This window comes from Lissotriton vulgaris, chromosome 11 (assembly GCF_964263255.1).
Source record: "Lissotriton vulgaris chromosome 11, aLisVul1.2, whole genome shotgun sequence".
NCBI classification, from domain to species: Eukaryota; Metazoa; Chordata; class Amphibia; order Caudata; family Salamandridae; genus Lissotriton; species Lissotriton vulgaris.
Window position 1 is genome coordinate 487,490,851 of NC_141699.1, and position 13,878 is coordinate 487,504,728.

At 43.1% G+C, this 13,878-nt stretch overlaps 1 protein-coding gene across 1 annotated transcript in view; it reads left to right on the forward strand.

The window, feature by feature from the left end:
- Nucleotides 1–13,878, forward strand: part of LOXL2 (lysyl oxidase like 2) — a 445,269-nt gene that overhangs the window by 398,205 nt on the left and 33,186 nt on the right. Inside the window, exon 11 of the mRNA XM_086943561.1 lies at nucleotides 5,473–5,588. Coding sequence (XP_086799687.1) covers nucleotides 5,473–5,588 — 116 coding nt within the window. The remainder of the gene's footprint in view (nucleotides 1–5,472; nucleotides 5,589–13,878) is intronic.

Below are 13,878 nucleotides of genomic sequence, written 5' to 3' on the forward strand. Positions count from 1 at the left end.
GGGAGCGTGTGTGAATTAGTCCATATTTTCACCTCTAGAGGACTAGCTTTATAATACAAGGTTGTCTTGAGATCACTAAGGACCTGGTGTTTAATTATATAATTAACGCAATCGTCCCTATTAAAAACTGATTAAACATTTGTTTGTTTGAATTTACTCAAGGATTAAAAAAATCCATAAATATGAACCATCATTAAATAACAAGGTGCAGTGAGGTGAACAAGTGTGCTCGGTGCTCAGGCAGTGTGACACACATGTAATGTACAACAATATCGGTGTATCACTAATTATGAACTAATGAGCCTCATCATTCCTATTGGGAACTCGCAAATTGCGCAAGCAATTCCCATTCATTCCTATAGGACTCTAGGCCCATAGGAATGAATGGGAATTAATTCCTTAATTGCGACTCGCAATTACCGAGTCGCAATTAAGGAATGTGTAGGAATCACACATTTTTATGCGATTCCTATAGGCAATAGCGATTCTTTAATTGCGATTCTTTAAAAATCGCAATTAAAAAAATCGCTATTGTCTATTTTGATGCATGTGCGCCTAAATCCAATAACCACTGGGATGACCATTAATTTTGGGCTCCAGGTGGGTGTACTACTCGCCGGAAAGCGCTTTTACTCCTAGTCAGGGGTAGTAAGCGCTATATAAATGCAAGTTCAATTATTGCTGCTGGGTCCAGTCTGAACTCTCTCTTCGCCAGCCCTGCCGATTGACATGGCTGGCAAAAGCGTGCACTAAGCTGTTTATTCTACCAGGTTAGCAACTTCATCTCAAGAATACAATTCCTGTCTAGTTCTCGGGCTGGCACCAACCCAGAGCTCCAAGACCCATTCACAGCCTGACGTTCTGCATTGGTTGTGAAAGCTTAGCTTGGACACTTAGCAAGAACCCAGCTGGCAACAGGTGTAAAGTCAGCAGGGAGGAACTGCAGGCTTCCCCATCCATTCAGGCACAGCAGGGAAGAAGCAGGAATCATTACTAATAAGAGACACAAACTACCACCCCCACCGAAAGAGAATTTAAAGTCAAATCGATGAAACAAGCTGAAAAGACAAAAGAGTTCTCGTGAAAAAAATTAATATTAATGTGCACTATACTAGACCTTATATATCTTGATTGTGGTTAGTTTTATTTTCTTACCGATATATAAAAATTAAGAGCTGAAGATTCGAGTTAAAGTCTGATGCATCCTTTCATCTTTTGAAATAAGGACTGCGCTATACATTATGCTGGCTGATGTACATAATATGCAAACGTATATACAGTTACACCCATCTACTTACGTGAAATAGATTGCTTATTGTATCTTTATGACAGCGTTCCATCCCAGCAGGGCCAACAGAGCATGTTATCCTTTTATGGTTGATTGAAGGATAATGCTTGAGTTGGTGAATAATGATGTGAAGTTATCACATTATTTTGAAAATGCAAGTGCACTCTATAGTGCAGTCACTACATACCCCCCACTACCACTATACATCCGGATTTAGAAATCTGGAGCCGGTCTATGCAGCACTCCCAAATTATCAGGCCTGATATAGCAATCTGTTTTCTAGAGCGCATCGTGCCTCACTTCTGAATTGTCTGCGCGCCATACAGAATAGATGCTGCTGTTACTCTTTCTAACGGTACCGAATTTAAAGCCCCTAGGCGAATGGAAGGTTCTGCTACCCTTTCCGGAAAACTCGTGACCTTGCAATCACCGCAGATATCAACAGCGAGCGCACAAATCGCTGTGTCATGATGAAAGCAACTGAGGGAAAGAAAATCTTATTTTGGCGGAGATTAAATAACGACTCGTGAGTTCACGTGCGCTGCGTAGTTTCACATCAGAGGGTAGTGTGTGTGAGTGACACAAAAAAAGCGCATAGTAAACACAGGTAACAAAGGAGAGAAAGTGGCTCACGTGGGCCCCACCTCGCCCCATTTACTTGAGAACGAGCATCACCCTCCCTGGGGCCCCGCATGAAAGGCAAGAGGAGAAGCCGCCCAGTGCCTTACTTTACTACTCTGCCCATTGCTGCGATACATCCAGTTTTGACAATGCTTTTTTTCTTACACTCTTTTGAAATGTTGGACTGCTGAGAAAGTTTCCGTGGGTTTTACTTTCCGAGTCAATCTAAAAAGATGAGCTCACAATGGACATTTTTTACTTGGAGAGGCGAGTGATATTTTATATTTTTGTGTTTCTTGTCTTTTATTTATTAAGACGGGACAAGGATTCTTTACGTGGGCAGGCTACCGAAAACCACGAATTTAGTAAACAGTATAACGACGAGGCGTGGGAGGGAGAAATGGGACTTTCCTTGTTGTTCATGCACTTGAATGAAGACAACCATCTGTCCTTCGACCCATTCACATCATAGTCAGTTGCCCTGGCAATGGGCACATCAGAGATGGCTACATTAAGCAGTCTGCGCCCCCCCTTAATAGGGGTCACCCATCTGCCCAGTTGGTTTACGGGCCCCTCGCAGGATGTCCTCCGCGAGATCAGGGAAAAGGCCCCACTTATCCACTTGTATTTAGATAATTTGCCAGCGGAGAGCCTCAGCCAGACCGCCGAACCCACAGCACTTCACAATCCTGGAGCTCCGGATCGAAGCACACCACGCGTCTGGGCCGCTACTCCACCGCAGGCCTCAGCACGCAAGTTGAGCACTGCCTGGCTGGTATTAGAAAAGAGGGTGGGCGCGAGGGACAGCCGAGGGCCCAGAGGTAATGTTCTAGGGGAGAGGAGGAGCCCAACCTCACTGTCACGGTTGCAGACGGGCCCCGCCAACAGCCCCCACGCTCCCGATGACAGTATGGGGTCCAATGCACTCACCAGCTCATCGCCCGTTGCTCGCACCAGCACCTGTCTCCAATTGGCACACCTGCTCAAAACCGGACCCCACCGCCGGGGCCAAGCGGCATCCAGTGCCCCGGGCATGCTCCACCAGGGTGTGAAATCGGGAGTCCGCGGGGGCCCAGTCCTGGTCTCGATGAAGCCTCCGATTATATACTGGCACCCGGTTGCAGCCTCGGACAGCAGCGCGCCGAAGGACTCTTCAAAATTGCCCACAGTACAGAAACAAACGTCATGGCGCACGTCCCGAATCGAATGGCCAATCACTGCATGACTTCACATGCTGAAGTCACAGTGATTGGCCATATGCAGTGCAGTGAGGCAGTGTGCCACCATCCACCTGCGGCATCCAATAATGGATTGCCACGGTGGGACCAGCCAATCCTGGCGGCTAGGGGGGCACGCTGCTGCTCGCCCTGGGCCGCCTTTGAAACCCCGGGGCTGTAAAAGCAGCACCCCCTTGGACCCTCTACTGTCAGGTTAGCAGCGCGCATGCTCAGGCCAGGTGCGAGCCTGGAATCCTCATGCGCAGTGCAGTGCTGCTGCTGGCCTGCAGACTCTCCCAGCCCCACCCCCTGCCCATGCGCACTCTCCACTGTCTCCGGATTCAATCGGGTGTATCCCAGATTGAAGCGCTGCGCTGCGGCGCTTTATAATATTGTTTGTTTGCAGGCAGAATTCACACAAAAATTTTAGGTGCGTCCAGAGCAGCTTAGGGGGGCTACGCCCCTACGCCCTAATGGACGCACCGCTGCTGCTCTAGGCCACTTTCTGCTTCCCTAGAAGCTGCCAGATATGATTACCACGCATGAAGCTGATACATGTGGACAGTTTCCCCTTTGCAAATCATTTACCACCCCAATCCTGGGGACGGTGATTGATCAATGCTTTGCCCCTGTAATTGTGGTCCAAAACCATTTCTAAATGTTTTTGTTACAAATAGGAGGGTAACACCGCTTTCCTGTCCCTACTATTTTGCAATTTGAAAATGGGCGAAAGAGCTTGGGTACGAGTTGTAACAAATATTTTGATTTGTAAAAAGGCTGGGTACATTGTTAAAAACCTTTATGTGGTCACCAAAGATGAAAGGGGCATATTATCAAGACTGGGCGATAAAATTATTGCTGCTTTATTGGCAGGAAACTGCTGCTAAAGTGGCGATAATGGGCTTGATAATATGCCCTGGAGAATTCCCATAGAAGCCTGGGTTAGATGTCTAACCTGGGTTTCTATAGGAATTCACAAGGGCATATTATCAAGCCCATTATCGCCACTTTAGCGGCAGTTTCCTGCCGATAAAGTGGCAATAATTTTATCGCCCAGTCTTGATAATATGGCCCAGAGTTTGAGAATCACAGGGCCTGTGAACTCAAAACAGCTTTGTCTTTCTTTCACTTCGTGTCTTCATTTTGCTGTATGTCTCAAAAGCGAAATGACTCATTTCCTTTTCCACAGTTGAGGTACATAACCACATAATTTACTGCATTATGTGCTTGCTCTTTAATTTGGTACTGGTGACCTGCAAGAGGAGAAAAACAGTCACAAAGTGGTGGCTACAGGCAGGTAGCTATATTTGGGGATTTGGCACAAGGTCAGATATCCTATTAACTGTATGACATCTAATCAGCGTGGGAGTTATGAACACATTGATTTCTGCACATTTGTTAGTCTGATAAATCACTTGATGTCCCTCCGTCCATTTGCCAATGGACAGCAATTTTCAGTTTGATCAGAAAATTCAGGGATACTTCTTTGAGCACCCAGCCTCGGTCGGGTGCCTGTTTGAGTTGTGTGGATGGTCAAATGTGTGCCAAGATACATTTTAATTTATAGTGTACCACAGAACAAAACGTATGAACTCACTGGGGTGTTTTGGTGATGAGATAGAGAAGGGATACATTCAACTAAGGTGGTCGGTGGTATTAAACAACAGCTGCTTGAATTTTTTGTGAAAGTAGAGGACATGGATTCTGATGTCCCAATGACAGAATTTTCATAGAGCAATCTCTAGCAGATATTTTTATCTGTGAGAAGGTATATATGTATAACAGAGTGCTTCACATATGACCAAGTTGCCAGCTACAGGTTGCATGAGACAAACGTCATAATGGTGACAATCATAATAACAGCCAGTAAATACATGGTAGAAGTGACATGAGGTTAAACAGAATATTGTTAACATGTTTCAGACCACATGAGGGAATACTAGAGAAATTATTTAGAATGGGTAACCACAAATACATATTTCAGACTGCGTCATCTTTAATAAATGGCCGATGGCCTGCACTTCTTTCTTTCAATGGTAAGTATGAGCAAGCATCCCACCAAAGATGGCTGCCTGTAAATATGACAAGTATTTGTGCAAGAGGAGATCTGGAAGGTACCACACCAGATACAAAGTCCAGTCTTTATTCAGAGCACGGCTCAAGCTGGTGTGTAGACTAGAAGGTTTAAAGTCTAGATTTGAAAAGCGAGGGCACAGACCCATTTAGGAATTGGAAAATAACACAACAGAGGATTAATCTTTTGAAGCAGATTGTGTGTGGTTCCACAGAAGACCACGGTGGAGAGTTAGCAGCTGCTCATTGCCTTTGTGCCTTCTCTCTTTGCAGGCATTACCACAGTATGGAGGTGTTTACGCACTACGATCTACTGAGCCTTAATGGGACTAAAGTTGCTGAAGGACACAAAGCCAGTTTCTGCCTGGAAGACAGCGAATGCGAAGCAGGTAATTGCACTGCAGGCTGTTGCATGTCAAGTGCCTCCTTCATTTATAGAGAAATAGAGAAAAGATCGAAGTCTGACTAGATCCGCTTCTTCACCTTTGGGAACTCGCCTTGGCATAATATTCTGGAACAAGGGGTAGTCCAAAGATAAAGCAACCACCAATAAAGTTATCGTTTCCAATCTTTCAAGGAAACTACATCATTGTTTTGTGCCTTAGTTACTCAAATATAAATTGGTCCCGTTTACAGGGAGGCTTCCATTTGTCAGAGAAAGTATTGTGAATTAATGATACTTTTTTGCAGTTTTTTCCCCAATTACTTTTATCCCTAGGATAGCAGAGTAATCTTATCCGTGTCGTTAGTCCTTTGGCATACTTGAGGTTGGGTGGCAAATCTACTTCCCAGCAAGAAAGTGTTTAACATATTGGAATCGATAAGTAGCAATGAAAAATTGCATTTCTAATGACCTTCCAGAACCCTTCGTTTCCGGAGTTCTTTGTGTGGCTGAATATGCCTCAAATCTCTTTCAAATCTAATGTAAGTGCTACTCCACTAACCTACTCAATCTTGTAACAAAGTGTTGATGTCAAACATTAGTTCCTCATGCTGCAATACAGAAAGCCAGAATTGCTACTGTGAGCAGAAAACTCTAAGAAACTAAAAAAGAGTTGGCATGTGACAATAGTGAGATGGTAGAAATTAATAAGGCCACAAGTCACACAAGTCATACCACGTCATACCACAAGCCATGACAAGTCATACATTAAATTCCTGTGTCACCAAACTCGTGGTCACGGGTCTCCTATGTATGATTTCTTATCACCACAAACAAAATGGAATAAACTTATGATTTAAAAGGGGAATGTCTAACAAACACTATCTAGAGCCACAAGCTGAGTACCACAGAAATGCCTGAGTGACCAGTACTTTTTTCCTGTTGGAAGACTCCGTACATGCTTTTCGTGCCTTTCATGCATCTATTATTTTACCATGTTGGTATATTGTACTTTAAGTCTTTTTAGTGATGTAGGTTGATGTAATTATCAGTATAAGTGATGAGTTGCATAAAAAGCTCAAAATAATTGGTAATGATGGTCATTTAGAGGACAGTGACACCACAACACACATTCAAGGATGTCCCATGTACATTCTTTGTATTTACACCACCTCATTTAGAGGTGGAGGAAGCACGTTTTCCAGTGGCGGAGATTCTGCAGACTCCACCATTGGAAATTCCTACACAGTGGGCCAGGACCACCATCCTCATGGTAGCAGAAGGTTGGAGCAAGCAATGCTCCTTTCATCTGCATGGCGGTCCCAGAAGGTTAAACATTAGCAATGTACCCCAGTCCCCTGAGAGAATACTCCCAATGGGTCGGGGATTTTGAGATATAGAGTTGTTAACTCAGATTTGCTGTGATTTTCGTCTGGGTTGCGTCACTTTTGTGGCACAGCCACGACACACAATCCTATTTGCCACTTACTAAGCCATGCAAAGTCAGTTTGCAGTGCAATACTTTGCCGTTGGTAGGCATTACATGCAGCGCCCATAGAAAGAGGAATATGCCTATAAGGATTGTTTTTGAGCTGGAAGGTATATATTCATGTACAAAAACAATTCTGTCCGTATGGCAGGTACCCTTGCACCAAGGTGCAAGGAGGCCTGCGCTGGCGCTACGTAGCCTCAAGTGCACCAGCGCAGGGAGAGAGGGGAACAGCGCCATGTGTTAGTAGATATGGTGCTCTTCAGCTCTCTCCCGTTCATGCAACTCAGTGCAGCAAGTTTGGTTTTCGCCCTGAATTGCATGAAATATTAGTAAATATGCCTCTTCTTGTTTTTCAAAAACGAAGCACATCATTGTACATTTTCATCGAAAATGCTTCCACTGAGTCAGTGAAATCGGTCTGTGGATGCAAAACCCGATTTGGACGGCAAGCTGCGACTGAAATGGTGGACGCTGTCTCTCTGTCCTCCCAGCAATTTGGCAACCAGCCACCAATCAATATATGTCCGCAAAAAACAGAGGGGCATATTACCAAGCAATAGCGATAATTATTGCTATTGCTTGGTTAGAGACAAAAATTTACCGCTGAGCTGCGGCGATTTTTATCGCAGATAAACCTTGGTATTACCAAGGTTTATCGCAAATGTGATAAAAATCGTCCGCAATGCATGAATATCGCTGAAAAGTCAGCGATATTTATGCATTACTGAGCTAATGCTCTTAGCCATGTTATCCACCTCCCATTGGATAACATGGCTAAGAACTGCTCAGGGCAGGTGTTAGCTTTTGGAGATATTCGCGCTTAGCGCGAATATCTCCAAAAGTTGGTAATAGGAGATAGCGATGTTAGCGACTGTTTCCAGTCGCTAACATCTTGGCACGCCCACTTTGCATGTCATTAGTGATAAATATCACTGACATGCAAAGTGGGGCCCAAGATGGTCGCCATCTCCTACTAGCTGTCGCTAACTGGTGTTAGCGACAGCTAGGTAATAGGGACATAATTTTATCTCTGCTCTCTTGGCTTTTAAAGCCAAAAAAGCAGAGATTAACCCCCTTGATAATATGCCTCAGGGACCTCTTTTCTTCTTAAATGTACTACACAAAATAGCTTGCTCAGTTTTCCCCACCGTATCTGAATATTTACTATCTTCTTTCATTTCAGTAGTGGCATACCTTCAAGAGGAGAAAAGTGTCTGACAAGTTACAACAAAGATACAGCAAATTTTCTGTTTCCTTAACACATTGTAAAGGTTCTGCAAGGTTCTGCTTTAATTTGGAGAATGTTTTACATCTTTCCGAAAAGGCACATTTTTTTTGTAGAGCAAACCTCTTTATTCAGGTCATTGTAACTACCTGTGCTGCTGGTGCGTGCAGCTCAAGAACTGACAGGTATTTCTTTAGGATCACAATTACTCCTTTCAGTCGATGGAGATAACCCCTCTCTGGCACGTAGTAGGTCACAGGTTCAAGTCCAGGTCACGCCCATCTTGATTTATAGGCATCGCCACCTGGATCTGTGTAGGGTGTGTGGTCTCCAACCAGCTCCTATCAGCTGACATCACCTGCATTCCATGTTTTGCTATTATTTTTAAAGGAATACTGGACACTGTTGACCGACAGTATCAAAACCTTTTTCGTTTTTGTGACAAAACCTTAAAAATACGAAGAGTGCGCTAATAATGTGATTCCACTTGCATCACGGTTGCAAGAGACATATTTGTAATATGCACTATATAAATACAATCAGTCATGCATGAATATTTTGGGCGAGTAAATCGATTTCCAGTTGGTGAAACGGGCGGTGCACTAGGGGGGTGACCTAAGAGTTTGTTCAGATCGACAAATATACTTGTTTTAGGGTATTGCAACTATCCTCCAACCCATTTTCACCCTGTCACAAATCAGAGAATTCACTCCCGTCAAGGGAAGGAGTAAATCCCTTCTCCAGGGTGGGGAGAATTTTTTTGCAAGGTTGAAAATAATTCCCTGGTAAAAAAGACATAACAAGCTGGCATTGCAAGTACATATGAGCACATAAGAAATCTGTTCTGACACATTTCCACTACCTTTGATTCTCCTCTTCTGTGGATATGACGAGGCAATTACACAATAAAACACTTGTGAAAACCTTCTCTTTCAGAAATTGCCGAGGTACCTTGTCCGGTAATACTATGTGGAATTCCACACGGTAGTTCAGAGTCCGCAGTTATTCCCCATTCTGAAGTATCTATCTTGTAATAGGTGGAAGCCCATGTGGAGATACTAGCTGAAAGTGCTAACTATGGCCACAGGGATCTCTGTATGGAATTCCGCCTAACTTGTAGAGCCTAGATGATCAATCGTTCAATCATTCGTGCCCGCGCCATGCAACCTAAAGGACAGATAGTTTTATGAAATACTAACTACTTGGCTCACAACAATTGTTGTGGTTGTGAACATAAAGTGGGCTATTAAAGACGACCATTATTGTTATGTTAAAAGATAACTCCTAACAAATGTACTGCCTGGGCAATAGACAGGGCACCTGAATTATGTGGCGTCAGATTGCAAAATTATGGGCAATTTAGGACTAAATTATGCACCAATAAAAGGCAAATTATGCTGCATAATGCAGAACATTTTGTGATAATAATACTTCATTATTTTGTAATTTTTACTCATGATAACCTTTGTTCTGTCATAGATTTTAAGTCATTAGCACCTGTTTAACAACCAAATGCAGCAATTAGCAACTGAAAAATGACTAGTCAACTTTTGCAAAGGGCCTTCAACTGCGTAGAAACACATTGCCATGTTTTTAGTAACTTTTCATCCGTTTGAACAAAAAAATAGACGTTTTTCTAAAAATTTGCAGATTATGCAGCAGATTATATGGCAAATGCAGCAAAGCCATAATTATGCAGGAAAACGCAGCGGTCGCCGATTCAGATATTTGCAGTGGCCTAGCGATAAAAGACCCGAGGACAATGCATGTGGAGTCGAATTTGACCATTGTGATTAACAGGTATAACTATGTTCTGGTGATGCTGGCAGCTCTTAAGAGCAATATTTCTCATCACCTGCAAAAAAATTGAGTTTGTGATCAAGTTACAACCAGCACAGAAGACGGACACCTCTGTACACCTGCTCCCTAGCCCTGTTTCCTTCCCTGCAGCCATCTTGTCTGAGTGCTGGAACGCTGCTCTGCATTCTCCTTGCATCAGCTGTTGCATGTCTAGTTTCAACAGGCTCGGGCATACCATATGCACATAGTTCTGGTGCAGGGTTTCTCTTCTCCTAGAATAAGTAGCACACACATAACTCTCACTTTCACAAGCATGTATTTTTATGTGTTTAATGGCCAAATACCAACATTCGTGCATGCACACAAATGATTTCATGCTTCTACTGTGGTTTCTAATTGTCTAATTGGGGCTGAGTGCTGATAAAGCTACTGAGAAATTATTTCAGGAAATAAGGCGACGTTTAAAAAGGCATTGCCACACCAGGGAGACTGGATCACTGCGCTATAATTGGTATTAATGCTGAATTTCTGCATTTTTAACAGTGCATTATGTGAACAGAGAATTATGGTTCTTAACTAGAGGTGGAAATTCCCATCGTTTCCACTCATTCTTGCATTGTGTGGGTGGGGATATATTTCCTTACTTTAAACATCAACTTCGTTTAATATGCTTTCACCATTATTTTATGTTACTGTTAAATACTTACTGGATAGAATGGCATTTATATATTTATTAATCTGTTTTGCAAATCACTACCTTTTTACACATTACCACTTCCTAGCACTGTATAAAAGTAATAGGATTGATTACCTATCCCCATCTTTTGGAACCATGGTCAAATTCGCAGGGGCATAGCTTGGTAAGTAAGATTGGGGTGGAGGGAGGGAGCAATAGATTTTCCAACAATCTGGCTGGCATATGATATATTCTTAAAACACATTATATGACAAGCAGGGTGCATAGGAGGGGCCGAAGTGGTAGTGAAAAGAGAGAGGAATGCAGTGGCGGCCGGCACAGATCGGGGGTGGCAAGGCGTGGGGGGGCCGGAGTAAGGGTGTGCTAAAAAACTAAAAAATCACTTACATTATCTTCGCGTCCCGCGTCTCTGCTCCATCTCTCCTCCGTTGGTCTCAAGCAGAACAGCAACCAGGAAGAACTCCAGGCTTCCCTGACCAATCACAACGCTGCAATGCAGCATTGTGATTGGTCTGAGCGCTGTGGTTTGGCGCACAGAGGGAGACTGGGGGCCTGGGCATGTTCTCTATGCAGGCTGTAATGCAGCTTGTATGAAGACCATGCAAAGTGCGCATGACTGTTTGGCCGGCCCCAGAAGAGTCAAGACTGCGCTCACAGGGGGGTTTGTCGGGTAAAAGAATAATTGTCAGGACTGGACAAGAAACCAAAATGAACAATGGCAAAAATATTCAAACCAGCATTGGAGGAGTCTGCGACTGACGATATGGCATGCAGTCAAAGCAGTCTGTGTAGCTGAAAAATCATTTATTATCATATCATCTCCTCCGCCCTACTTATTCAGACATTCTTATCTGGTCATGGGCCTTATAGAAAAGGCAGCTCATCCTGCTCAGGAAGTAGCCCGTTCGCCTCCAGCCATGGTGAATTAATGGATTGTTCGGAAGGTTACTGTGAAGCTGCTTATTTTTAGATGCTTTTCGATTTTTGGTGGACTAGGTCGATTCCTAAGGTTTGGGCACAGCACAGTCCAGATCAAGGCTCCTGTGATGCAAAAATGTACTTTCATCCATTAGACTTTCTTATATATATGTCATAATAGGGGTGTGCCTGGGAGCAGCATCTGGAGATATTGTAGGTCAATGAATTAATATTGCATGATATTTTTGAATTGCTACTAGGTATTAGAGTACTAAGCAACTCCATGCCACTAAGCACATAATGCTGCTGTGTTGGTGTTTTCTTTTATCAATGCATTGTAATATTGTAGGTTACTGAAATGTATTTCATTGATAGAAATACAAGACTACAACTACCAAAAAGCACTTGGTTGTAAATCAAAAGCTCAATGTTTACTTGCTTACATGGATGGAGTTATTTAGTAATCATATCATTGCTTTGTTTGCTTAGCAGGTAGAACTATCATGAATTCCACTCTCTTCGAGCTGCAGTGTTTCAGGCTGTGCTGAACCCCTCTCACTCAGTTCCCTGAGAGTCTTAAAAGGACATATACAATTTTATCAACCTGTATTCTTTAAAGGCTGGACCTTTTACTGGCTCAACCAAAGGAGAACTATACCCGTCCTCGCATTCTCTTCTCACCAGTCACCTTCTTATTTTGTATTTTCTAATGAGAGAATACCCTCATACACTGGTAAAACCCCTATTTCCGAGACCCTTCCTTCACTCTTCACAGCCTTATCCTTCTAACACACCTTCTATCATCACCCCACCCGCCATGCTGATTCCCTAACTCCCTAGGTTAAACCAAACGCGAAGAACTTTGAAAGCAGTAATGGAAACAAAGGCCCAGATTTACATAGAACACAGGGCAGCAAGAAAAGTTAGTGCATGAATAGGAGAGAGCAGAACAGTGCTATATCATCTAAGATTTGGCTCTGCTCTGCTCTCCCTGCGCTGCTGCACTTTTGACTGCCATGCGCAACGCAGAAACTCTTGAGGTTTTGTGCTGGAAGGAGCCTCTTCCTGTACAAAAACTATGCATTAAGTCATTTTCTACTTTGTATTCGTGCTGTACAATGCATAACACACAGAAGAAGCCGGATAAACAAGAAGAAATTAAAAGGTTTCTCCTCGTTACACCTGCTTCAAGGAGGTGCAGGGTTTTGCTGCATTCCATATCTACAACTCTTGGTAGATAAGGATTTTCTTCAAAACCCATGGGTGGCTGCAAGGCACTGCTCATGCAGCACTCATGGGCCGCCTCATTGACACAAAACAACCCCACGCAGAGCATTGCACAGCTTTGCATTACTTTGGGGTACAATCTAACACAATCACGATTTGCATTGAACTGTAGATTCCACCACAACACTTTGCGTTAACAATAGTAATGCAAGCCTGTTGGAACTGGGGTCACCAGTCCCCTAGGGTAGCATGGCACGAGCGGGTAGGCATCCGAAAGCACATGTGTTAAGCGATCATGCAGCACACACTCACACTGAGACAGAAACCTGGGCACGCAATAAATGACTCCACTCCAAAGCTTGTATAAAAACAAGTGGTTTGTATTAAGATAAATAATCAGATAGATAGAGCAGGATCAGGGAAATCATAAATTCATTTAGAATACATGTGTCTCAAAACTTGCAATCAATAATGGATGAATAGATATTAAATAATCAATAAATATTAAATATTGGATCAATAAATATTAGTTAGATAAATAGTAAATATTCAATAAATATCAGATATTAGATAAATATATTTTCAGAAAACCACAGGCCTGTCCTTCGCCTTGCTTCTTGACAGCACCTGTAAAAATGCATTAAGGAGACAACCAAATAACATGGCATTTGTTCCTGCAGGTATTTCACCCATGTTTCACTAAACATAAATAGGTGAATAAATAACTGTAGGTTTCAGTAAATATAGCACTGTATAGGAGAAAACATGTCATTAGAATAAACATCCCCTAGTGCAAGTATATCCATCTCCTTAATCAGGAATGACCAATGTATGCATCTCTCCTAGTAGGAGTAGACATTCCCTAGATCAGGGCTACACAGTTCCAAAACAGTAACATCTCCTTGTGCAGGAATAAACCGGGCATTCAGTGTGGAGAA